The 25,850-nt window shown below is 36.8% G+C and overlaps 1 protein-coding gene and 1 long non-coding RNA gene across 2 annotated transcripts; both read left to right on the forward strand.

Annotated features, from left to right (window-relative positions):
• On the forward strand, window positions 1-25,648 carry LOC141578870 (uncharacterized). The gene is made up of 4 exons (XR_012509722.1): window positions 1-934; window positions 11,156-11,285; window positions 15,801-15,935; window positions 18,695-25,648. It is a non-coding gene; the product is annotated as an uncharacterized LOC141578870 (long non-coding RNA).
• On the forward strand, window positions 3,425-4,931 carry LOC105079634 (olfactory receptor 52M1-like). The gene is given in 2 exon segments (XM_010968409.3): window positions 3,425-4,810; window positions 4,813-4,931. Coding segments are annotated over 2 exon segments (951 nt in total). The 5' UTR covers window positions 3,425-3,978.
• Window positions 25,649-25,850: the final 202 nt, after the last annotated feature.

A 25,850-nucleotide genomic window follows, 5' to 3' on the forward strand; every position in this document is an offset into this window, starting at 1 on the left:
TCAGTACCTGGATAAAGAGGGGACACAGAAGAAAATACTGAAGAGGTCAGGGCCATGGCTTCTCCTTGACTGTGAACTAAATCAATCGAAGCATCCAGACAAGAGGTGACCACTGTAAGGAACAGAGCCTAGAGCTCTGTGGACAGCACTCAAATGGGTACATACATTCTAAACACGAAGACAGTCACTTGGAATCAGACTCCAGTTTTTGGAAACTACATATGTCATTTGATCCATCCAGAGCTTATTTTCACAGTTCTAATCAAAAGTAGAAGAAATAAGTTGAGTATAAATTGGACGGGGTTATGAATCGAGGAGGAGAAACCCCAGGCTAGAGAGCTTTTCCTAGTACTCCCCATCGGCACATGAAAGACTGAACTATTTCATCCTGATTACACCTCTTGTCTTTTGCTCCACAGTCGGGCAACCGTCCGTCTACCTCAACCACATCTCTACACTATCAGCAGGTCTCTTTAATTGTTTTTATCCATGTTTAAAAGGCTATTCATACAGTTGGGAAAGAAGAACATGGAGTTACTAAGGTCATATGAAAATAGTGGTGCCTGTGTTCTATGGCTGGGGGCAAAAACAGACGGAGGTTTAGGTAAGGAGGAAATACAATACCTATTCCAGAGACCAGGCGTCCTAACACTTCATCTTCCGTGTGTGTGCAGACACAGTCACAAACAGTTCATTGTAATATACGAAGCAACTAAGGTAGCTGTCACTCCCTGCATTTCACAGGCAGTGTAATCCTCTGCTTGCTATGCTGTTTGCCAGTCTAAGTCACAGAGCCAGAAACAGTATTTGAACTAATTGTGTCTTCCTTCTAACTCTACTAACTCACGTTTTTCACAACAGAACATCTCAGGAACTTCAGGCTCAGCATCAGAATACCTCTTCCAGGACTTGCAGGCATGTCCGTGGTGTCCAGGTAAGGTTGCCCTTACGTGACTGATACGGAAAATGTCACTTTTTCTAGAACATTCCAGGGAAACAAGGTTTAGATGCCGCAACCTAGTTCAAACCACTGCTTAAGATGCCAATTATCAACTGGGTGGATTTTATGTTTATACATTTGTTCACATTCTTTGTCCCAGCCTAAAACTCAGTTACGATTTCATTGACTAAATGGGGTCTGGCACAAATCAAAGTTAGAAATCTGTGTTTAATTCCATCCCATGAACACAGTTTGTTTGTTTGTTTGTTTGTTTTTAATGATAAGTAGCCACTGCTTTTACCTACCCTGACTTTGAGTAATTAGCCTCCTTTCTGTTTTAGGATGGTGGTCTATCACAGTATTTTTATAGAACACTTCAGATATTCTCCCTTTTCTGAGAAAAAAAAAATAGCAGCTAGTGTTCCCCATAAATCCTATCACCTGTACTTCCTAGACTTTTGAGGAATCTTCAAAGGTGCCCCACATGATAGTGAAACAAAGGAAACTGTTCCAATTTGTAGAGTGTAAATTTATGGTCTACCCTCCATCCCATAGAAAAGACTAAGAGTTTGAAGGAAAGGAGGCTGCTGCCATGTGCCAAGAGCCTCATCCTCACTTCACTTGTTTTTTTTTTTTTTAACATTTTTTATTGATTTATAATCATTTTACAATGTTATGTCAAATTCCAGTGTAGAGCACAATATACATGAACATGTATATATTCATTGTCACATTTTTTTCTCTGTGAGCTACCATAAGATCTTGTGTATATTTCCCTGTGCTATACAGTATAATCTTGTTCTTTATCCTTACCCTTTGCAGCTGATAGTCTCCCCATTTTTCATAAGAAAAAGACTGAGACTTCAATAGGTTAGGCAATTACCCACACACAGGGTTAGATGGTCTGGCATGGGAAACCTGGTTTTGCACTCTGTTGGATGGCAAAGCTGGTGCCCTAAGCTGCCTCTGTGATTCTTCTGCCTCCTGTCCTTGCCCTTTCCTATCTTATCCTGTAGATTCACAGAACCTTTACATTTGATCCCCGAGGAAGTAACTTCACACGTGTCATCATTTATTGTCACATTCAAGTACTCAAGTCACAGAATTGCTGAAGTCAGAGTTAATATAAAAGAACATTTGTGAACCATTTTAAAGTTCACAGAACTTTTTCTTTTAACACCCACTCAATACCTGACCCAGAAGTAAGCAAACTCGTAAAAAATCTAAAATTGTGTGTTGGAACCTGAATTATGAACCCATGAGGTTCTATAGGGGCCTTCCTTATACTACTTTGCTGTGGAAATGTAACTGCTGTTTATATTTTAGACACAAATAATTTGAAATGTGCATGAATTTGAGACAATTGAGAGGAATTCAGTGACCACTTGCCCAGCTACTCTGGTATAGACTAGAGATATCCAAGAAGGCTTCGTAGAGGATAGATGGTTTGGAATGTGCCTTGAAGGGTGAGGGAAATTTGCCTGGGTGAAAACTAAGAAGGTGGTGAGCCCTCTCAGCAGAAACATGGCTGTGTGAAGACAGTCACCATGTCACCATCACATGAGTGTAGGGAGTCTACACTCCCTACTGAGCTGACCCTGCTGAGAATCAGTGGGGAAAATGAGTGCAAGCCCGAGACAGGGCAAGACCCAAATTAGACCCTGTGCTCTCAGGTTCTGAACCCTGAGGAGATGAAGCAATAGGAGCCATTGCTAGATTCTTAGAGGGCCTGAAGGGCAGAAGAGCAAGAAGTGGACGGGGCTTTTTTAACAAGTACTGGCCAGTGCTTTAGTGTACTGTCTCTTTAAAGAATAGGAACCAGGAAGGATGTGATCAGTAAGAAGGGTCCTGTTACCTGTTTTCTATCGGTCCATTTCGTGTTTAAATTGCTATCATCAGATAATAGGCAAATGTCTAGTGAGATTTGCTCATAAGTAAAAGACAAGGTGCATTTTTTTATCTCAAATTACAGATAATGCCCAGATTCTCAGAAAGCTGAACAGTCTGTCCTTAGAGTAACTATTTCTTAAGGAATATTAGCTATTCATCTTTCTACCCATTAGATCTGGGCCACCTTAAATAAGAATTTTTTCTTTGAAAAATTAGGTCCTATGCCAAATACCTCTTGAAAAAGTCAGAGTCAATAATCTGATTGAACCATTGCTAAACCATTAAAGACAAGGGAATTGTGTACCTCACTAATACTTTCCTTAGTAAATTGTCCCCTTATGTTTTTTATTGGGTTTTGGTAATCTTAAGATTTTTAAGCTTTTGGCTATTTCTCAAAAAAGAATGTACATATACACAAAAGGGAGAAAATTAGAGTTACATCCAAGGTATATTAATATAACACACATTTTAATGAAATATCATACTTTAATCTGCCTTCTGCCATCCCCTCTTCACTTACTGTAATATGATGTAAACATTTTAAATGTTTAAATGTTAGGTAAATACATATAGCTCTAAATGTAATAAACATAATGTAATTCATTAAATGGAGCTACCAGAATTTAAACAATGCTGTATTTTTTAACACATTGCAATTCTTGATTTTATAATGAGAAGTTGGAAGCAAACAGCTAATAATGTTGTTGGCTGATGTTACTCTTCATACAGTGATAAGAGGCATATGCAGAAGCATGCTTGCATGGACTTACACTTAATCATTGCATGTAATCATTGCACACAGAACTTTGAGAAACATTTCCTAAAGGAAAGGGAAAACACAAAAGTTATTGGATCAAAGGGGATGAACAATTTGGGGACTTGTACACTGGAACAGGGCAATTTAGCAGTGAATTCATGAGCAGGCTTGTTTCTGCATTTACCAGTGGGTGTTTCATGCACAGTCTCTTTTATCAAATATGTAATATGTCCATTTTCAAGTAGGCATTCAGAATTCTTTATTATAGGTTCCACCGCTTACCTAGGATGGAAATAAGGATCCAGCAGTCCAGTTTCCAGAGGCAATGTCTATCATAGGAGTAAAAATCTAAGACTAAGAGCTGTCTCCTAGATTCTCTACACCATCGAACATGTTCATGTCTAATAATGCCTGCTCGGTGCCTACTTCTTTCTGGCTTACTGGCATCCCAGGGCTAGAGTCCCTGCACCTCTGGCTGTCCATCCCCTTCAGCTCTCTGTACCTGGTGGCTGTGGTGGGAAATGTGACCATCCTGGCAGCAGTAAAGTTGGAATGCAGCCTGCACCAGCCGATGTACTTCTTCCTGTGCATGTTGGCTGTCATTGACTTGGTCCTATCAACCTCTACTATGCCCAAAATGCTAGCCATCTTCTGGCTCGGTGCCCTCAACATTGACCTGGACGCTTGCTTGGCCCAGATGTTCTTTATCCACTGCTTTGCTACCGTAGAGTCAGGTATCTTCCTTGCCATGGCTTTTGATCACTACGTGGCCATCTGTGACCCACTACACCACACCTCGGTGCTCACCCATGCAATGGTGGGACGTCTGGGCCTGGCCACCCTCCTCCGTGGAGTACTCTACATTGGACCTCTGCCCCTGATGATTCGCCTGAGGCTTCCCCTTTACCGGACCCAAATCACTGCCCACTCCTACTGTGAGCACATGGCCCTGGTCACCTTGGCATGCGGTGACACAACAGTTAACAACTTATATGGAATGGGAATCGGCTTTCTGGTTCTGATCCTGGATTCACTAGCCATTACTGCCTCCTATGTGATGATTTTTAGGGCTGTAATGGGGTTGGCCACCCCTGAGGCGAGGCTTAAAACCCTGGGGACATGCAGCTCTCATATTTGTGCTATCCTTGTCTTCTACATCCCCATTGCTGTTTCGTCTCTCACTCACCGATTTGACCATCGTGTGCCTCCCCATATCCATATCCTTTTGCCAACTTTTACCTCCTCTTCCCACCTATCCTCAACCCAGTTGTCTATGCTGTCCGCACCAAACAAATTCGAGAGAGACTTCTCCACGTTCTTAAGGCAAGGGCTCAATCCAAGTGACAGTTCTGTACCTGTAGGGCATACAGAATACTTAGTGATGGTAGGAAAAAGCTCTGACCAGGGAATCCAGTGAAATAAGACCCATGCCACCAAGTCCTACCTGAGTTGTGGAGATGAGGGGCTAGCATGTATTCTGTTTGACCATGGATTTCCTCAAAGTAGAAAGGGGAATATTGGAAATACTTGAAAGGAAAAATCAGGCATGAGTTTTTATATAATATTTTCCTATTTCACTTCACAAAATTAAGCACAATAGACACAAGTATGCAGACCACAGAAGTAGGCTCATTTATCCTTTTGAATTTTTTTGGTAAAGGATTTCTGGTCTCTTTGAGGAAAGCTTTCCACAATTTCTAGAAAGTAAAATTATACTTGAACACTGTGAAGACAGTTTACAACTTCTTTTACTAAAGGTCTGGAAAACAACTGTGTTGGCAGCTTTTCCAATCTTCTTTACTTGCCCCAGAAAAGGTCTTTTGCTAAGGATGGAGGCAGTATAAATGTTGCCCAAACAATGCCTCTACATGACTCCTTACCTGACCTAGACATCCCTTTTAGCTAGGACAGCTGCAGCCCATTGAGTCCTTGGGAATGACCAAATGACAGACTTAGAATACCAATAAACAAAGCAAGGAAGGCAAGCTTCAGTCTACGTTTCAGCAAACATATTGGAAGTAACCAAAGTTACTTGAATATCATTGCACGTGGTGTTTCGACTGGAATACTTCTGCACCACAGTTGTGCTTGTTACTTCCCTCCACTGTATTTTTCTCAGATGTTTTCATTTTTTCTTATTGTAATTTTCATAGATAAATGTACATTTTAAAAATCTCCAATATTGTGATTTTCACCTCTGAAGGTTTGATTTGGTTATCTTCCGATGCTTCTGTCTAACATACTCCGTCCTTCCTCTAGCCACTTGAATGTACAGAATATATTTATAGCTGTTTAATATCTTCACATGCAAATTTTATCATATGTACCTATCAATTTGTTTTGATTGATTTTATTATGTATATTTTCCTGTTAATTTTGACTGAATGCCAGATTGCTGAGTTTTATTTTTGAGTACTGGATACTTCTGTATTATGTATATTCTTGAGCTTTGTTCTGGTACATGGTTAAGTTGTTAAACAGTTTGATCCTTTCAGATTTTGCTTTTAGATTTTGTTAGTCAGAACTAGAGAAGCTTTTAGTTTAGGCTTAATTTGTTACCACTACTAAGTAAAAACATTTTTTTTTAATCTATCTGATAGACTCTAAGCCATGAGGCTTTCCACTCTGGCTTGTGGGAACAGAAACTTTATTCTTAACCTTGTATGAGTACTAGAGATTGTTTCCTCTAATCTTAAGTGGTCTTTCCTTAGTTTCAGATGATTTCCTCCCACGTAAGCACTGAACAGCACTCAGATAAAGACTGAAGAGCTCCAATGCGTTCGCTGTGTCTTCAGCTGTCTCTTCTCTGGTCCTCTTCCCTATGAACCCTAGTTCCCTTGGATGTTTATGTTTGATATATTTTGGCGGTATCACCTGCATAAAACTGGAAGTCAGATTTGTTTTTAACGTGTATGTGATCACTGAAAGAGTATAAAACAAATCCAAGACCATGGCCAGATCCTGGCATTTCTACCTCCATGAAACAAAACAAAAATCAATGATGACATAAAAACAGGAGTAGTCATCAAAACCTAAGGAAGTGTGGAGTTGGATAAAGAGCTGAAGAAATCAAGAAGCAACAGACTGTCCACATACTGTAGAAGCAGAAATCTGAACTTAAACTGTTGAAGATGTCAAAGTTGTGCATATATTGTCTCATAGATTCCAAAGTACCCAATTGTCTAAAATGATTGGTCTGCAAATTAGGGCACAAAGTGTTCTACTCAGGTAAAGAATCTTAAATTTTCATTTGTTATTTTCTTAAGCCTTTTAATATTTACATTATTGTAAATTATTATTTTATAATATATTAACATAATGGAATGTGATAGGGTATATGTCATTGTATGTATATATGTATATGCTTTATTACATACAAATACAATATGTATATATACATCTTCAATAGTTCCGATTTCTGCTTTTACAGTAAGTATATGGACAATCTATCACTACATGATTTCTTTAGTACTTTACCAACTCCACATTTCCTCAGGCTCTGATGACAACTCCTACTTTTTTTACTTATTGAAGTATAGTCCATTGAATTGATCTCTTGTGTACAGCATAATGTCCCAGTCATACATATACATATGTATATACATATGTGTTTCCACATTCCTTTTCATTAAGTTATTATATCTAATTCAATATTATCTATGTTGAACTATATTCAATATATAGTATTAGATATTGAATATAGTTCCCTTTTCTATACAGAAGAAATTTGGGTTTTATCTATTTTATATATAATAGTTAATATTTACAAATATTAAATTCCCAAACTTATCCCTTCCCACCCCCTTTCCTGCCAGTAACAATAAGATCATTTACTATGTCTGAGAGTCTGTCTAGTATGAGTTCATTAGTGTCTTTTTTCTTTTCTTAGATTCCACATATAAGTGATATATGGTATTTTTTTCTCTTTCTGGCTACTTCATTTAGAATGACAATCTCCAGGTCCATCCAAGTTGGTGCAAATGGTATTATTTATGGCTGAGTAGTATTCCAGCGTATAAATATATCACAATTTCTTTATCCAGTCATCTGTCAATAGACATTTAGGTTGTTTCCATGTCTTGGCTATTGTATATAATGCTGCTATGAACATTGGGGTGCATGTATCTTTTTGAATTTGAGTTCCCTCTGGATATATGCCCAGGAGTGGGATTACTAGATCATATGGTAAGTCTATTTTTAGTTTTTTGAGGACTCTCCATACTGTTTTCCATAATGGCTGCACCAAACTACATTCCCACCAATAGTGTAGGAGGGTTCCCTTTTCTCCACACCCTCTCTAGTATTTATCAGTTGTGGACTTTTGAATGATGGTCATTCTGACTGGTGTGAGATGATACCTCATTGCAGTTTTGATTTGCATTTCTCTGATAACTAGTGATACTGAGTATTCTTTCATGTGCCTGTATAGGCCATTGGTATGTCTTCATTGGAAAATTGCTTGTTTAGGTCTTCTGCCCATTTTGGATTGGGTTGTTTGTTTTTCTGTTATTAAGTTGTGTGAGATATTCATATATTCTGGAAATTAAACCTTTGTCAGTTGCATCATTTGCAAAAATTTTCTCCCATTCCATAGGTTGTCATTGTCTTCTAGGAAGTTTATAGCATCTTGTCTTATATTTAAGTCTTTAAGCCATTTTGAGTTTATTTTTGTATATGGTGTGAGGGAACTGTCCAGTTTTCCTAACACCACTTGCTGAAGAGACTGTCTTTTCTCCATTATATAGTCTTGCCTCCTTTGTCAAATATTAATTGACCATAGGTCTGTGGGTTTAGTTTTAGGCTCTTTATTCTGTTCCATTGATCTGTTTTTGTGCCAATACCATGCTGTTTTGATTATTATAGCTCTGTAGTATTGTCTGAAGCCTGGGAGGGTTATTCCTGTACCTTCAATCTTTTTCTTCAGTACTGCTTTGGCAATTCTGGGTCTTTTGTGCTTCCATATAATTTTTAGGATTATCTGTTCCAGTCTATGAAAAATATCACGCATAATTTGATAGGGATCACATTAAATCTGTAGATTGCCTTGGGCAGTGTGGCCATTGTAATAATATTGATTCTTCCAATCTAAGAGCATGGGATACTAACTCCAACCCAGTGGGTGGGGCCTTATCAGTATCTGCTAGTAACTCATTCACATGTATTAAATTGGCAGGAGTCAAGCTGTGGGCCCATCACATGAGTGAAGCTGGCTCCTGACCCAACTACAAATCTATAGTGTTCCACAGTTATAAAGAAAACATCGACATTAGCTGAAAGTCAGTACTCCTGCAAGTCTGTAAGGGGGCTCTAGTTAAAATTAAAGTATCTTAGGTAAGTAATGAATTACTCATAGCCATTCATAATAGCATTTTTCTGATAGTTGTTTATATCCTTAGCTTTCTTCTTGTTAATCATTTATCTGATGGTATGGTAGTCATTGTTACTTGTCATGATATTGATAGGAGACACTTAACCCCGGCTCTAATTTAACCTTTGTAATAATGGGGTTAGTTCCAAAATTTAGAGTCACCATTGTTTTTTCATTTAAGCTTCTGGCCCTGAGTGAAACAATGGCTCTTGTTTTTCTTTACTGTCTCATCTCACTGGTGTCTGCTGCTTCCTGGAATGAAAATACTCATAACTATGTTGTCTCAGTGTAGCCAGAGGTGGAAATTTAAGTGGTTGTTGGATATGTCATATGATCCCTCAAGCCGTTCATGAACAAAATCTCCCATCAGTGGTCCTGACAATTCATTTTGATACTGCAGCAGACCCCATGACCTCCTATAATCTTTTTCCTTCAAACCTCACATTCCTAATTCAGATCAACATATCCCAGTCCCTTGCTTCAACCTGTCTGAGGTAGTATCCATCTCAGGGGAAGTTACTCCTGGGCCTCCGCAGTCCCTTGCATTTCTTGTGAGAAAATGTGATGCCCCCAAATCCCCTGAAATGTACAACTGACAGGTGGGTAAGGGCTAAAAATAACGTCACTTTATGCCAGAGAGCCAAGCAAGTTGGACATCACATAAACTATGGAAGGCTTGCAATGTCTCTTGCCCCTGGCTTGATAAATTCGGAACTCTCCAAAAAGGACCCCAAAAGAATTTCTGAACTTCCCCAAAAGTGACACTATCCTGGGAGGTATAACCTGCACCCCTCCAGGTTATATCTTTGTGGTACAGGGAGTGACTCGCCAACATGAGGATGGGCACATGACTGCTTAGATAGCTGGCAAATTGAAGGGTCATGCCTGCTGGGACACTGTATAACCCCTCTTCTCCTGCACAGCCCAGGGAACCGCACTTCTTTCTCTAAATCAAACCCCTACCTTATAAGAGAGATGTTGTCAGGGTTTGAGGACAAATAGGATAAAGTATAGTTGGCATCTTTGTACCAGATGCTGGAGTTTGTCAATACAGAGATGATTCATAACTGCCACAACTGGACAAACTGCCAAGAACATGGCTAAAAGTATCACTTCCCAATAAACTCATTTGTACTCATTCCCTTGAGTGGTCCTCAATAATAGAATGTCCCTTGATTTCTTAGTGGCAAAATGTGGAGAATGTGGGATGGGGCAAGAAGAAACTTCTGGGCTTCTTGACACAGGAGCCGAAGGCTCTGATTCTGAAACCTGTTGTTGAAGTCTTAACGGGGCTATTTAGATAGGGAGGATACGGAAATTCAAGTGTTGATGATCAGATATATTGAGAGGTTGAATTAAAGCCTCCTCAGGACATAATACCTAAGGAGAATGGCCTGAGGAGGAATTGGATCTAGATAATCACCCAGCTAATTTCTGTGCTAAATAGTGCTGCAGAAGTTTAAGGCACAAGTAGCAGGAGGTGAAGGGGAGAAAGAATAATCAACCTAGTACAATAAAGTAAAAATGTAATGGCTCTGTAGTACAAAGGAGTTGCTTCTTTAAATCTATTCCTATCCTACGCTGGCCTCTCCAAGTGAGTCATACTTTTGTGGGTACTATTATATCTGTTCTATAAATGCTACACCAAATATAAGTGCTCAGATAGGTGTGATCATTTCTAAGACCAGGGGGTGGACAGCTTTACTGTGGTTAGATCATCTGGAAGACTTAAGTATATTTCTCAGATATATATCATTTTCATTTGTAGTTCCTGGGCTTACTGCTCCCAAACCCCTCGGAATTTCCTGAGTGTTGAGAGCAATAGGAGCATCTTTTGCTATAATACTTGGTCTCGTCCTCAGTTCCTCAAAATGCTTCAGAGCCATAAAGGTGAAATGGATATCTTGTTATTCATAAAAAGCCCCTTTCCACCACAGCTAGTTTATGTTAATGAGACTTTTGAGAAGCACTTAAGGATGAGGGCAGGATGTCAAGGACACCAACTGTGAATAGAGGGCACTTGTCTTCTAAACATGACAATCACTTCAAGATTCCTTGGGAGCCTGGTTACTGACACTTTATAGGTTGCCTTTTTGTTCAATACTCAATTCATGAGCTGTGCTCCCCTCTTGTCATTTCTCCCTGTGTCTGCATCGGAGTAATCCCCAGGCTTCTAAGGTATTCTAATTTTCTTGTGCAGGATGGATACAAAAATACTAAAACAATGTGAACTAGCAAAGAAGAGTCAGAGTCTAGAGGAATTAGATATTCCAGAAGACATCTCCAGCCTCATGATGAGACTTCAGAGACTGCTCAGGATCAAAGATCAGGTACCTAAAAATGATTTGTTAGCTAGAATTTATATGCCAGCTCTGACTTACTAATAAGGGTCTGAGACCTGGAGAATGTTTACACTCTTGGGTTTAAATCTGTCTTTTAAAAACGGAGTGGGGAGGGCAGTTAAAGTGGATTTGAAAAGCAAGACCCAATTAGATGTTGTCTTCATTTACTTTAAGTATAAAGACAGACAGATTAAAGCATATATATATGTTTCACTATCCCTTTACTAACACCAATCAAAAGAAATCTGGAAAAGCTGTATTAATTTCAGGCAAATCAGAGCTTAGCGCAAGGAAAATTATCAGGGGTAAAGAGAGGCATTAAATAATGATACTGGTCATTTCCCTAAGAATACAATCCTTAATGTGTATGCACTTTACAACAATAAAAATATGCAAGGCTTAAACTGTTAGGAAAAGTAGACAAATTCAAATTACAGTTGGAGAGCAACACCTCCCTGGCAGCAAGTTACAGATTCAGCAGACAGAACAGAGAGGATGTAGTTAAACTGAACAGCACCATTAATCAACTCGGTCTAGCTGACATCTATATATTGTCATTTAACAGAATACATTCTTCAAGCTCACATGGAATATTCACCAAAATAGACCACATTCTGGGCCAAAAAAACCCCACACCTTAGCAGATATAAAAATCCTATAGAATATGTTCAGACCAAAATGGAATTAAACTAGTAATGAATAAAGACAGCTGGAAAACCCCCCCAAATACTTGGGAGATAAACACTTCTAAACAATAGAGGGGTCAGCAAACTTAATAATGTCACACGCCATCTGGTTCTACAAGAACGAAGTCACTAGCCACTGCAGTCATTGATCTGAAACACACCCTGAAAGGAGTTGAGGGCAGAGATAAGGAATGAAGCACTCTGTGCTATGGGAAACCATGGCAAAACAAGCCTTCTTATAGTTACATATTTTTAGGAGAAAGTTTTATGAACCCAATCTTTTTTTAAATTTTATTTTATTGAGTTATAGTCAGTTTACAATGTTGTGTCAATTTCCAACGTAGAGCACAATTTTTCAGTTATATATGAGCATACATATATTCATTGTCACATTCTTTTTCACCATGAGCTACCACAAGATCTTGTATATATTTCCCTGTGCTATGGAGTATAATCTTGTTTATCTATTCTAAATATACCTGTCAGTATCTACAAGTTTTGAACTCAGTCTGTCCCTTCCCGCCCCCCTTCCCCCTGGCAACCACAAGTTTGTGTTCTATGTCTATGAGTCTGTTTCTGTTTCATGTTTATGTTCATTTATCCTTTTCTTTTTTTTAGATTCCACATATGAGTGATCTCATACGGTATTTTTCTTTCTCTTTCTGGCTTACTTCACTTAGAATGATTCTCCAGGGACATCCATGTTGCTGCAAATGGAGTTATGTTGTTTTTATGGCTGAATAGTATTCCATTATATAAATATACCACAACTTCTTTATCCAGTCATCTACTGATGGACTTTTAGGCTGTTTCCACATCTTGGTTATTGTAAATAGTGCTGCTATGAACATTGGGGTGCAGGTGTCTTTTTGAAGTAGGGTTCCTTCTGGATATATGCCCAGGAGCAGGATTCCTGGGTCATATGGTAAGTCTATTCCTAGTCTTTTGAGGAATCTCCATACTGTTTTCCATAATGGCTGCACTAAACTGCGTTCTCACCAGCAGTGTAGGAAGGTTCCATTTTCTCCACAGCCTCTCCAGCATTTGTCATTTGTGGATTTTTGAATGATGGTCATTCTGACTGGTGTGAGGTGATACCTCATCATAGTTTTGATTTGCATTTCTCTGATTGTGAAGGAAAAGCCGGGCTGGTCTAACAAGGTAACTCACAAGTCTAGGAATGTGAAGGAGAGGCTGGGCTGGGCTAACAAGATAACTCACAAATCTAAGTATTGGAATACTGATCTGAGTTCTGCTAGACTAACTTGTAAATCTAGGTTAGTTAGTGTTGGTTTGCTGTTCATGTTTTTTTGCTAGCCAGCTGGGTTTTCAAAGATACATATCTAGCTTTGGAATTTTGGTTTGCTGCCTCCCCGCCTCCACTTTTGTGATGATAATGCTGCTAAAGCTGTTCCATGCCTATTGGCCTAATACCCCAAGCTTGTACTTTACCCTATAAAACCTCATGCACACGTCTTGGAGGTGCTCAGAGCTTCGGAGCAGAAGCCCCTCTGAGCCCGCCGGCGTAATACATCTGAGTACTCCAACCCTCCGAGTGGTGCTTGTTTCTTGACTGGCCTGTTGTTTCTGTAACATGATAATTAGTGATACTGAGCATTTTTTCATGTGCCTATTGATCATTCATATGTCTTCGTTGGAGAATTGCTTGTTTAGGTCTTCTGCCCACTTCTGGATCAGTTTCTTTGTTTTTTTCTTAAGTCATATGAGCTGCTTGTATATTCTGGAGATCAAGCCATTGTCAGTTTCCTCTTTTGCAAGTATTTTCTCCCATTCTGTAGGTTGTCATTTTGTTTTGCTTATGGTTTACTTTGCTGTGAAAAAGCTTGTAAGTTTAATTAGGTCCCATTTGTTTATTCTTACTTTTATTTCTGTTGCTTGGGTAGACTGCCCTAGGAGAACATTACTGAGATGTATGTGAGATAACGGTTTGCCTATGTTTCCTTCTAGGAGGTTCATTGTATTTTGTCTTATGTTTAAGTCTTTGATCCATTTTGAGTTTATTTTTGGGAATGGTGTAAGGGAGTGTTCTAGCTTCACTGCTTTACATGCCGCTGCCCAGTTTTCCCAGCACCATTTGCTGAAGAGATTGTCTTTATTCCATTGTATGTTCTTGCCTTTTTGTTGAAGACTAGTTGACCAAAAGTTTGTGGGTTCATTTCTGGGCTCTATTCTGTTCCATTGGTCCATATGTCTGTTTTCGTACCAATACCAGGCTGTTTTGATTACTGTAGCTCTATAGTATTGTCTGAAGTCTAGGAGTGTTATTCCTCCAGTCTCTTTCTTTTTCTTCAGTAATGCTTTGGCAATTCTAGGTCTTTGTGATTCCATATAAATTTTATTATAATTTGTTCTAGTTCTGTGAAATATGTCCTAGGTAATTTGATAGGGACTGCATTAAATCTGTAGATTGCCTTGGGCAGTATGACCATTTTAACAATATTGATTCTTCCAATCCAGGAGCATGGGATATCCTTCCATTTTTTTAAGTCATCTTTAATTTCCTTAATCAATGTTTTATAGTTCTCCATGTATACATCTTTCACCTCTTTGGTTAGATTTATTCCTAGGTATTTTAGTACTCTGGGTGCTATTTTAAAGGGGATTGTTTCTTTACTTTATTTTCCTGTTGATTCATCATTAGTGAAAAGAAATGCAACTGATTTTTGTACGTTAATTTTGTAACCTGCTACCTTGCTGAATTCTTCAATCAGCTCTAGTAGTTTTTGTGTGGAACTATTAGGGGCTTCTATATATAGTACCATGTCATCTGCATATAGTGACAATTTTACCTCTTCTTTTACAATTTGGATCCTTTTTATTTCTCTCTCTTGCCTGATTGCTGTGGCTAGGACTTTCAAGACTATGTTGAATAGGAGTGGTGATAGTGGGCAGCCTTGTCTTGTCCCAGATTTTAGTGGGAAGCTTTTGAGTTTTTCACCATTGAGTACTATGCTGGCTGTAGTTTTGTCATATATAGCTTTTAGTATATTGAGATATGTTCCCTCTATACCCACTTTGGTGACAGTTTTTATCATAAATGGGTTTTAAATTTTATCAAATGCTTTTTCTGCATCTATTGAGTTGATCATGTGGTTTTTGTCCTTTCTCTTGTTGATGTGATGTATTTTATTGATTGATTTGCATATATTGAACCATCCTTGTGTCCCTGGGATGAATCCGACTTGATCATGGTGTACAATTTTTTTTATGTACTGTTGGATTCTGTTTGCTAAGCTTTTGGTAAGGATTTCTGTATCTATGTTCATCAGTGATATTGGTCTGTATTTCTCTCTTTTGGTGGTGTCTTTGCCTGGTTTTGGTATCAGGGTGATGGTGGCTTCATAGAATGAGTTTGGGAGTATTCCCTCCTTTTCAATCTTCTGGAAGAATCTGAGAAGGACCCTTGTAAGTTCTTTGTATGTCTGGTAGAATTCCCTGGTGAAGCTGTCTGGTCCTGGACTTTTATTTGTAGGGAGGTTTTTTTATTGGTAATTCGATTTCACTTCCAGTGATCAGTTTTATGAACCCAATTTCTTATCTTTTCATATCTAGAAGAGCACTAAAACCATTAATGGAGACATCTGCTCCTTGTGACTAGCAGCAACCTTCCACTGAGAATTGTGCTTGATTGCAAATAACCCCTTCACCAAAATCGTATATATACTGAATTCTACACCACTACCTCTTGGAAGCAGTTTCTCAGAGCTGAGAAGATGTGTCCCAGGCTATAGTTCTCAGTAAGTCCCAAACAAAACTGAACTCACAGCTCTCACATTGTGTGTCTTTTTTCCTTCAGTTGCCAGCTTTGGCAACCAATGAAGGAACCCAAAGCAGACTTCTCTCTTTGGCCTGAACACTACAAGGATCTAAAGACTTAGTACCAGCAAAGGCCTCTTGTGCCCATCCACCTCCTTGCAGAGTCCAAATTTGGGTGAGTCTCATTCTTATATTGACTGATTATTCATTAATGATCCTGAATTTTATTTGACAGTGTATGATAGGTACCTGGCTGTACAGTTAAAAGACACTGGCCCAGGTGCCCGCCTGTCCAGTTGAAAGATGCTGGAGACTGATTGAAAAACCCTGAGTAATCTGGACTGAGTGGTTAGGTAAGAGGCTGATCTGATGCTTTCCCTCAATTTGGCTGCCTTACCAGGTAATTGTCAGAGTAAAAGTGGAGATAACACATGAGAGCTTTGCTCTGAAGAAGAGGGACAAGCCGCCTCCTGGGTCAATTAAGGCTTTCTCAGGCAACTGAGACATTTATGGGAGTGGTAGAGGGCAGAGTCCTCACACAGTGCAGTGGTCCCATAGGGAAACTTACTCATTAAAAGATATGCTCATCCAGGTATCATGTATAAGAATTGGTCATTCGCTGATCCAAGCACCCATGGTGGTCTTGGACCACCAAAGGGAGAAACAGACACATAAGAGCTGAAACAACTCTAGGGTGACAACCTAGAGGAGTTAAGCTCAAAGCAGCACACTGGCCCAGCACAGAAATGAATTAGTAAATTTTATCCCCAACAAGTTCAACTTTAAAATCGGAAATAGAGCCCCTCTAACAGAAATGAGGAATGTCAAAAAGCCAGCCTCCAACTAACACCCCAGCTACATTTATGTAAGTGTAAGTTTTGTATGTACAAGTACTTAATTGGGGATTAAAGAAAAATTGTGCCCTGAAAATGGCCAAGATGGGCACTTTCATTGCATATGCAGTTGTTAAATAAAGCTGGCTTGATAAAACATATTTTCAGAATTTTAATCCTGAGAGAACAAGTCCTTCTAGAACTTGCTTTCCACTCTCTATGCCTTGAGATGTAAATGTTCTACTAAGGTTCTCAGAAACCCTTAAAACCACCTCTCATTCCTGTGACTGAGGGTTGGGGAGAGGATGGGGAAGGGCCTTTTAAGCTTCACTTATTCCAGCTGCTATTTATAAAGTACTGAGTTTTATAGTATAATACTTGACTTATGAGTAAGTTATAAAAGAAAGTAATGAGATCTCTAGTTCTGTCTGTCAGTATATGTGTGCATTATAAATACATGCCTTCATCTTTGGATGGTGTTATCATAGTTTGTAAATGAGCTCTAGTTAATTGGCTTAAAGGAAATTAAGCACTTATATCAACTTTCAGAATTAGAAAAGAACCCAAATTAATTTCAGGCTCATGTGAATTGGCAAATAGTATTAAATTAATACCTAATATTAAAGTTTATTTGTTGATTTAATACAGATATGTCTTTAGAATCATCAACATTAAGTATAATACTTTTATTATACCTAGCTTTACTAGAAGTTGAATAAGCTTTTATATCTGTTGCAAATTTGTCAGCATAAAAACAACTTGATATGAAATTTTATAAGCAAATTAAATATAAATGACATGAGTGAGGTTCTCTTTAGGAATAATTGTTTTAGGAATATCTACTAAATTATTTTCATAACTTAACAAAACTCTAAAATTTCAAGTTAAGTCAAATGATGGAAGTTTATTGAACATCTAGGTCATTTCCAAATGAAATAAGATACTGAAAAATTAATTACTGAACACCAGCTTCCTTTACAGAGAATTAAAGCTATTTAGGACTATTAATAAATGTTTGGTGCCACACTGTGATTTTCTTTTAAGAAAGCACATGTTTTTAGAAATGATTGGTATTTGCCAATCTACAGACTGTTAATATAAGAGACAGTACATAGCATAAAAGACAGTTCATAATTGCTTACTTCTTCATTTTCACTAGAAGTTAAAGTTTTTAAGAATTGAAAGTTATAATTTAAGTGTGTAATTAAAGCTACTAGAAATAAGAGAAACATTTCATTATATAGTAGGATAGTAGGATATGTTTTCAGTAAAAGAATGAGGAATGGAATTGCATCTTTTATAAGGGAGAAGTAATTTTGTCCTAGGGTTAGTTGTTTCTGATGAAAAAAATAAGGGGCAAACTAATATGGATACAGAAAGTTATGAAAAGTTTGTGGAGGAAGAACCCTGAGAAGAAAATTTTGTGCATGGTCAAGACTGACTAAGTTTGGATTAAATTTAAGTAAATGAATTTTGTTATTAAAGTAAGCTGATACAAGACTGGAGTTTGATTTTCTCATTCTGTTCAAAGTTTTCTTGCACTATTGAGCTACTTTTGATAAAAAGTAAAGAAACTTAAAATCTTAAGTGATCCATTCTGTATTTGCCTTTGAAATCTTTTATTGTCACTTTGGTTAAGTGACTAAGTATTGTTTCACAGTGACTTGTGATCCTATTTGACCAAGTATTTTAAATCTTTAATATTTGGGGGTCAAACTTTCCAAATTAAATTCTAATGAACTTCCTCTCACCTCTAGCTAATTTGGGGGATACTTCAGTGGGCCCTTGAAACATCCCAAAGTGAGTTATTAACTAATTAGGTTCATTTTGTGTTATTACATGGGAAGCATTGTCAAATAAGTAATAAATCTCAGGTTATACTGTATGAGGAAATGATATTAGACATTCTAGAAATTATATGAAATTTCTAAAAATTTGAATATGTGCTGGTAAAATGTTGTCATAATTGTAGTTATCTTAAAATGTATGTCACAGCAGTAACCAAAATTGCCAATTGCACTGTAACCAGGTCTTTAACTGTGCCTTACATCTTTTGTCATTCCTAGACAGTTACTGTTTTTCTCTGATTTTTTTGCAAAAGTGCTTCCTCTTCAAGAAGATTCACTGCAAGGACTTTTCTGAGAAGTACAGGTTTCTGATAATCATACTGCTGAACTGGGTAAGAAATTAAATAATTCTAATGGAAAACCTGATGGCTTCATAAAACTTAAGAAGGACTAGTTACATAGGACTGAATGAACTGGTAAATAGTTTTTTTTTTTTTAATATAGTTTCTGTCTGAAATATTACTGGCTTTTAATCCTGTGTTTTCCAGATATAAGGAACCCCTTCCCATCAATCTAATTAGGAGTTAGCAATTTGGTAAATTATACCTTTGTTAAGCAGAACTGAAACACTTATCTTTTCTCTCTACCTGATCCCTCCAGAGATTGGAAACTTAGGTTCCCAGCAGATTTATCAGGTAAATTAGGAAGGCCACCTCCTAACACGTACAAGGATCTTAAAGTATTTTGGGGACCTTGAAAAGGGAGGGATTTACCCAAATCCATTGTACCACACTCGAAATCAGTGACAAGTCTTTGGCATGGCTTTCCTGGCCTTGAGAGGTCTTGTTAAGAATTCAGTCTGGGATTCCTTAAAAAGTTCTAGCAAAGTCAATTTTAAAACAGCCTGTATGATCAATTACTTATGTAAGTAAGGCCAAGTTTATTGAAACCAGACTTATTTTGCAAATAAATTAGTCTTAATTTGGCTGTATTTCTTAGAAATGAGGTTAGTTTTAAGGAAAAAAAGATTTTCAGTGAGTATTAAATTCAAGTTTTTAAATAGAGGTCTGTTTTTATTAAGAGTCACTTTCTAGATAGATCTTTGTTGTTACTGTAAAGTTTAATTGAATTATTAAAAGGACATTCTAGTTAGATTACTGAGATAAGCTTCAGAAACAATCTTTGGATGAAGATCAAATGCCCCATGACATGCAACCAGGAGATTATGCATACTGGAAACTCATTTAAAGGACTATCTTAACTCTAGGTTGGAAGGACACTTACCAGGTACTCTTCACTAGCTCATGCACAACCTAACTGAAAGAACTGAATTAATATATCCCACTTAGAAAGGGCCGCTGTACTGGACAGAGAAGAATGATGACCTCAAAATCACCTTAAAACAATGCTTGACCAGAACAGAAACTACCAGACCAGGGTAAGAGAAAGACAAAATCCCAATTAGACGGCTGATGCCAGACCAGGCCTATATACAAATTACCTTGATGATTGCTCAGACCTTTGCTTACAAATGTTATTTCTTTCTTGGGCACAATCTTATGCAGAGTTTAAAATTAATCCAACTGTTGGGATGGTAGTCATTTGCCTATATCCAGCACTTTGGGGTTATGGTGGTGGGTTTCTCCACTCCAAGGCTCTAATTGGATGGTCCTTAGGAAGTTTATTCTAGGAGAAGTTACAGTTCTGTTTGCTTCACGATTGATATTAGTTGGGACTTCCTCACTTGACCAATCATACTTGGTCTGATCATGGCCATAAATGTAAATTCTTTTAAATTACTCAAGCTTATTCAGGGCAATAAGCACAAATTTAGCCAAAGAATAACCTGGCTAACATCCGGTTATGATCATTTAAGGCCCCACTTACGTTGGGAGCAATTAAATCATACTAAGGCTAAACAGCCTAGTAACACTAGGAAATTAGGCCGGGTGTCTTATGAACAATGCCTGAATAATGTTTCCCTTATAGATAATTAGCACAGAAAAGACTAAGTCAGACAACCTGGGGACATACTAGGCCATACCTCATGGAAGTTCCTGGCTTAAATTCTTGTTTATGACCTTACTGATACTACTAGCTGTAACACTCACATTCTCCCTATTTTACAAGATCGTTATTTCTTGTATTGCCAAATACATGACTGAACCTCTGATGAAAGGAGTAGGTGACTGAAGCAGTTGACCAGATTTATAGTTCTATAAGATCAATGACTGTAATGGTATAACTCTACACAGGGGAAGAAGCAACAAGAAGGCATCATTTCCTGGACCACACCAGACAAGTGAGACAGCTGGTCCAGAGGCTTTGGCTGCTGTCACTAGGGTCCAGTCCAGTGACAGCACATTAAGTGGCCTATCAACAAAATCCTCACCTGACCTAGGAATGAGCATCCCTATCACCATGGAACAGAACGGTCATGAAATGTCTCCCAAATCATGGTCAAATTTGTGACCATGGGGGAGCACTGCAAACTAAAGAATGTTGCTTGTCACCTTGTCCTGTAAGAAGTCACTAGCCACTGCAGTCACTGACACGTTAGTACACCCTGAAAGGAGTTTACGGCAGAGATCTGGACGGAGGCACTCTGTTCTCTGGAAAAACCCGGCAGATCAGCCCTTCAGGTTATTTTAAAGAAATTTTACGAACCTCAATTTCTTGCATCTTCTCATACCTAGAAAAGCACTAAAAATCATTAATGGTGACATCTTTGACTAGCAGCAACCTTTTAATTGAAGTATAGTTGATTTACAATGTGGTGTTAGCTTCTGGTGTACAGCAAAGTGATTGTGGAAAATATGAAAAAAGTGATTTAATTATACATATTACTAATTTTTTCCAACTATAGATTATTACAAGATACTGTATATACTTGCCTGTGCTGTACAGTAGGACCTTATTTATTGTAGTTTATATCTGCTAATCCCAAGTCCTAATTTATACCTCTGGTCACTTTTCCCTTTGGTAAACTATGTTTATTTTCTTTATCTGTGAGTCTATTTGTTTTGTAAATTAAGTTCACTTGTATTACATTTTAGATTCCACATATAAGTGGTATCATGTTAGATTCCACATATAAGTGGTATCATGTGATACTTGTCTTTGTCATTTAATTTAGTGTGATAATCTCTAAGTCCATCCATGTTGCTTCAAATGGCATTTTCATTTTTTATGACTGAGTAGTATTCCACTGTACAAATACACAACTTCTTTCTCCAGTCATCTGTCAATGGACATTTAAGTTGCTTCCATGTCTTGACTATTGTATATAGTGCTGCTATTAACATCGGGGTGCATATATCTTTTCAAATTAGAGTTCTCTCCAGATATATGCCCAGAAGTGGGATTGCTGGATCATATAGTAAATCTATTTTTAGTTTTTTGAACACTCTCCATACTGTTTTCCTTAATGGCTGCACCAAACTACAGTCCTACCAACACTGTAGGAGGGTTCCCTTTTCTCCACAGCCTCTCCAGCATTTATCATTTGTGGACTTTTGAAGGATGGTCATTCTGACTGGTGTGAGGTGGTACCTCACTGTAGTTTTGATATGCATGTCTGATACTGATATTGAACATTTTTTCATGTGCCTATTTACCATCTGTATGTCTTCATTGGAGAATTGCTTGTTAACGTCTTCTGCCCATTTTTGGATTGCATTTTATTAAGATATATAAACTATTCTGGCAGAAAATCAAATTATTAAAAGTAGAAGCCTTAAATTAACATGATTCAACTTAAATGCATTATTTGTTCTCAATATCATGCAAGAGATTCAGGTACTCTATGGGCAAAGGTCATTAAATGGAAAAGGTGTTTACTGAATGAACTTCCAACATCTAGATATAGATCTATATGGAATGACATTTGTACTTTGAGAGTATAACATGCACACCCATAGTAGAAAGAAAGAGAAAGAAAGGGAGGAAGGAAGGAACTTTGAAAGAAACTTAAAAGAAGAAACAAAGAGAAACTTAGAAAGAAAGAGAAACTTAGAAAAGAATTCAGAAAGAAAGCAACTTAGAAAGACAGAAAGAAAGAAAGGAACTTAGAACAAATAGAAACTTAGAAAGCGACTTAGAAAGCAACTTAGTTCCTTTCTTTATGAATTCCTTTCTTAGAAAGAAACTTAAAAAGCTAGAAACTTAGAAAGACAAAAACTTAGAAAGACAGAAAGAAAAACTTAGAAACTTAGAAAGCAAGAAAGAAACAAAGAAACTTAGAAACAAAGAAAGAGAAAGGAACTTAGAAAGGAAGAGAAAAAGAAAAAAAAGCAAGAAACAAAGAAAGCAACATAGAAAGAAACAGAAACTTAGAAGAAGAAACAAAGAGAAATTAGAAAGCAACTTAGGAACTTAGAAAGGAATTTAGAAAGAAAGAAACTTAAAAAGAAAGGAACTTAGAACAAATAGAAACTTAGAAAGAAACAGTTCCTTTCTTTCTCAATTCCTTTCTTAGAAAGAAACTGAGAAAGAAAGGAACTTAGAAAGCAAATTAGACAGAGAAAAACTTAGAAAGGAACTTAGAAAGACAGACAGAAAGAAAAACTTAGAAAGAAAGACACTTAGAAACAAAGAGAAATTAGAAAGGAACTTTGGAAGGAAGGAAGAAAGAAAGAAAGAGAAAACAAACCAAGAAATTTAGAAAGGAAGAAACTAAGAAAGAAAGCAAATTAGACACAAAGAAAAACTTAGAAAGGAATTTAGAAAGAAACGAACTGAGAAACATAGAAAGAGAGAAACTTAGAAAGCAAGGAACTTAGAAACTTAGAAAGAAACAAAGAGAAATTTAGAAACGAACTTCGAAAGACAGACATAAAGCAAAAGTTAGAAAGAAAGCAACTTAGAAAGAAAAAAGAAAGAAAAGGAAGCAAGAAACTTAGAAAGCAACTTAGAAACAAAGAAAGAGAAACAGAGAAATTAGAAAGGAACTTAGAAAGAAAAGCAAAATTTAGAAACAAAGCAATTAAACAGAAAGAAAAACGTAGGAATATAGAAAGAAAGAAAGGAACTTAGAAAGGAACTGAGAAACTTAGAAACTTAGAAAAAGAAACATAGGAACAAAAACTTAGAAACTTAGAAAGAAAGGAACTTAGAACAAATAGAAACTTAGAAACTTAGAAAGAAAGGAACTTAGAAAACAAGAAAGAAACAAAGGGAAACTTAGAAACAAAGAATGAGAAACTTAGAAAGAAGAAGAAACAGAGAAATTAGAAAGGAACTTAGAAGAAAGGCAGAAAGAAAAGGGAGGAAGGAAGGAAGAAAGGAAACCAAGCAAGAAAGTTAGAAAAAGCAATTAAGAAAGAAAGAAACTGAGAAACTTAGAAGAAAAAGAAACTTAGAAAGAAAAACTTAGAAAATTAGAAAGAAAGGAACTTAGAAGAAACAGAAACGTAGAAACTTAGAAAGAAACTTAGAAAGCAAGAAACTTAGAAAGAACGAAAGGAAAGCAAGCAAGAAACTTAGAAACAAAGAAAGAAACTTAGAAAGAAGAAACAGAAATTAGGAAGGAACTTAGAAAGAAAGGAAGAAAGAAAGAAAAGCAAGCAAGAAACTTAGAAAAAAGCAACTAAGGAAGGAAGAAAGAAAGAGAAAGAAAGAAAGAAGAAAGAAAGAAGAAATAGATAGAAAGTTAGAAAGGAAGCAACTTAGAAAGAAACAAAGGGAAACTTTCAAAGAAAGAAAGAGAAACTTAGAAGAAACAAATTAGAAGGGAACTTAGAAAGAAAGGAAGAAAAAAGGAGGGAGGAAGGAAGGCAGGAAGGCAAGCAAAAAACTTAGAAAGAAAGCAACTTAGAAAGGAACTTAGAAAAAAAAGGAAGAAAGAAAAAAGCAAGCAAGCAAGAAAGAAAGAAAAAGAGAAAGAAAGAACAACAAACAAAGAGAAATTAGAAAGGAATTTAGAAAGAAAGGAAGAAAGAAAAGGAAGGAAGGAAGGGAGAAAGGAAGGAAAGCAAGCAAGAAACTTAGAAAGAAACAGGGAAACTTACAAAGAGAAACTTAGAAGAAGAAACAGAGAAATTAGAAAGGAATTTAGGAAGGAAGGGAAAGAAAGGAAGGAAAAGAAAGAAAAAGAAAGAAAGCAAATTAGACAGAAAGAAAAACTTAAAAAGGAATTTAGAAAGGATTAGAAAGGAACTTAGAAAGAAAGGAACTGAGAAACTTAGAAAGAAAAAGAAACTTAGAACAAATAGAAACTTAGAAAGCAAGAAACTTAGAGAGAAACTTAGAAAGAAACTTAGAAAGCAAGGAACATAGAAAGAAACAAAGAGAAACTTAGAAAGGAACTTAGACAGAAAGGAAAACTTAGAAAGAAAGGAACTTAGAAAGCAAGAAATTTAGAAAGCAAAAAAGAAACAAAGAAACTTAGAAACAAAGAGAAAGAAGAAGAAACAAAGAGAAATTAGAAGGGAACTTAGAAAGGAAGGAAGAAAGGAAGAAAGAAAGACTTAGAAACAAAGAGAAAGAATAAGAAAGAAAGAAATTAGAAAGGAACTTAGAAAGGAAGAAAGAAAAGGAAGGAAGGCAAGCAAGCAAGAAACTTAGAAACAAAGAAAGAGAAACTTATAAAGAAGAAACAGAAATTAGGAAGGAAGGAAGGAAGAAAGAGAAACTAAAAGAAAGCAAATTAGACAGAAAGAAAAACTTAGGAAGGAATTTAGAAAGAAAGGAACTGAGAAACTTAGAAAGAAAAAAACTTAGAAAGAAACTTAGTTCCTTTTTCTTTCTAAATTCCTTTCTTAGAAAGAAACCTAGAAAGCAAGAAACTTAGAAACTTAGAAAGCAAGGAACTTAGAAACTTAGAAAGAAAGAGAAACTTAGAAAGGAACTTAGAAAGACAGGAACTTAGTAACTTAGAAAGACAAAGAAAGAAAGGAACTTAGAAAGGAATATAGAAAGAAAGCAACTTAGAAAGAGAGAAAGAGAAAGAAAGAGAGAAAGAAAGAAAGAGAAAGAAAGAAAGAAAGAGAGAGAAAGAAAGAGAGAAAGAAAGAGAGAAAGAAAGAAAGAAAGAAAGAAAGAAAGAAAGAAAGAAAGAAAGAAAGAAAGAAAGAAAGAAAGAAAAGAAAGAAAGAAAAGAAAGAAAGAAAGAAAGAAAAAGAAAGGAAGGAAGGAAGGAAAGAAAAAGAAAGAAAGAGACTTAGAAAGCAAGAAACTGAGAAAGAAATAAAGGAACTTAGAAAGGAAGAAAGGAACTTAGAAAGAAAGCAACTCAGAAAGAAAGAACAAATAGAAAATTAGAAACTTAGTTCCTTTCTTTCTTTCTAAATTCCTTTCTTAGAAAGAAACTTAGAAAGCAAGCAACTTAGAAAGACAGAAACAAATGGAAACTTAGAAAGAAACATAGAGAAAGTTAGAAAGTAACAGAGAAACTTGGAAACTTAGAGACTTAGAAACTCAGAATGTAAGAAACAGAAAGAAAGGAAGAAACTTAGAGACCTAGAAAAAAAC

This window comes from Camelus bactrianus, chromosome 10 (genome assembly GCF_048773025.1).
Source record: "Camelus bactrianus isolate YW-2024 breed Bactrian camel chromosome 10, ASM4877302v1, whole genome shotgun sequence".
Taxonomy (NCBI): Eukaryota; Metazoa; Chordata; class Mammalia; order Artiodactyla; family Camelidae; genus Camelus; species Camelus bactrianus.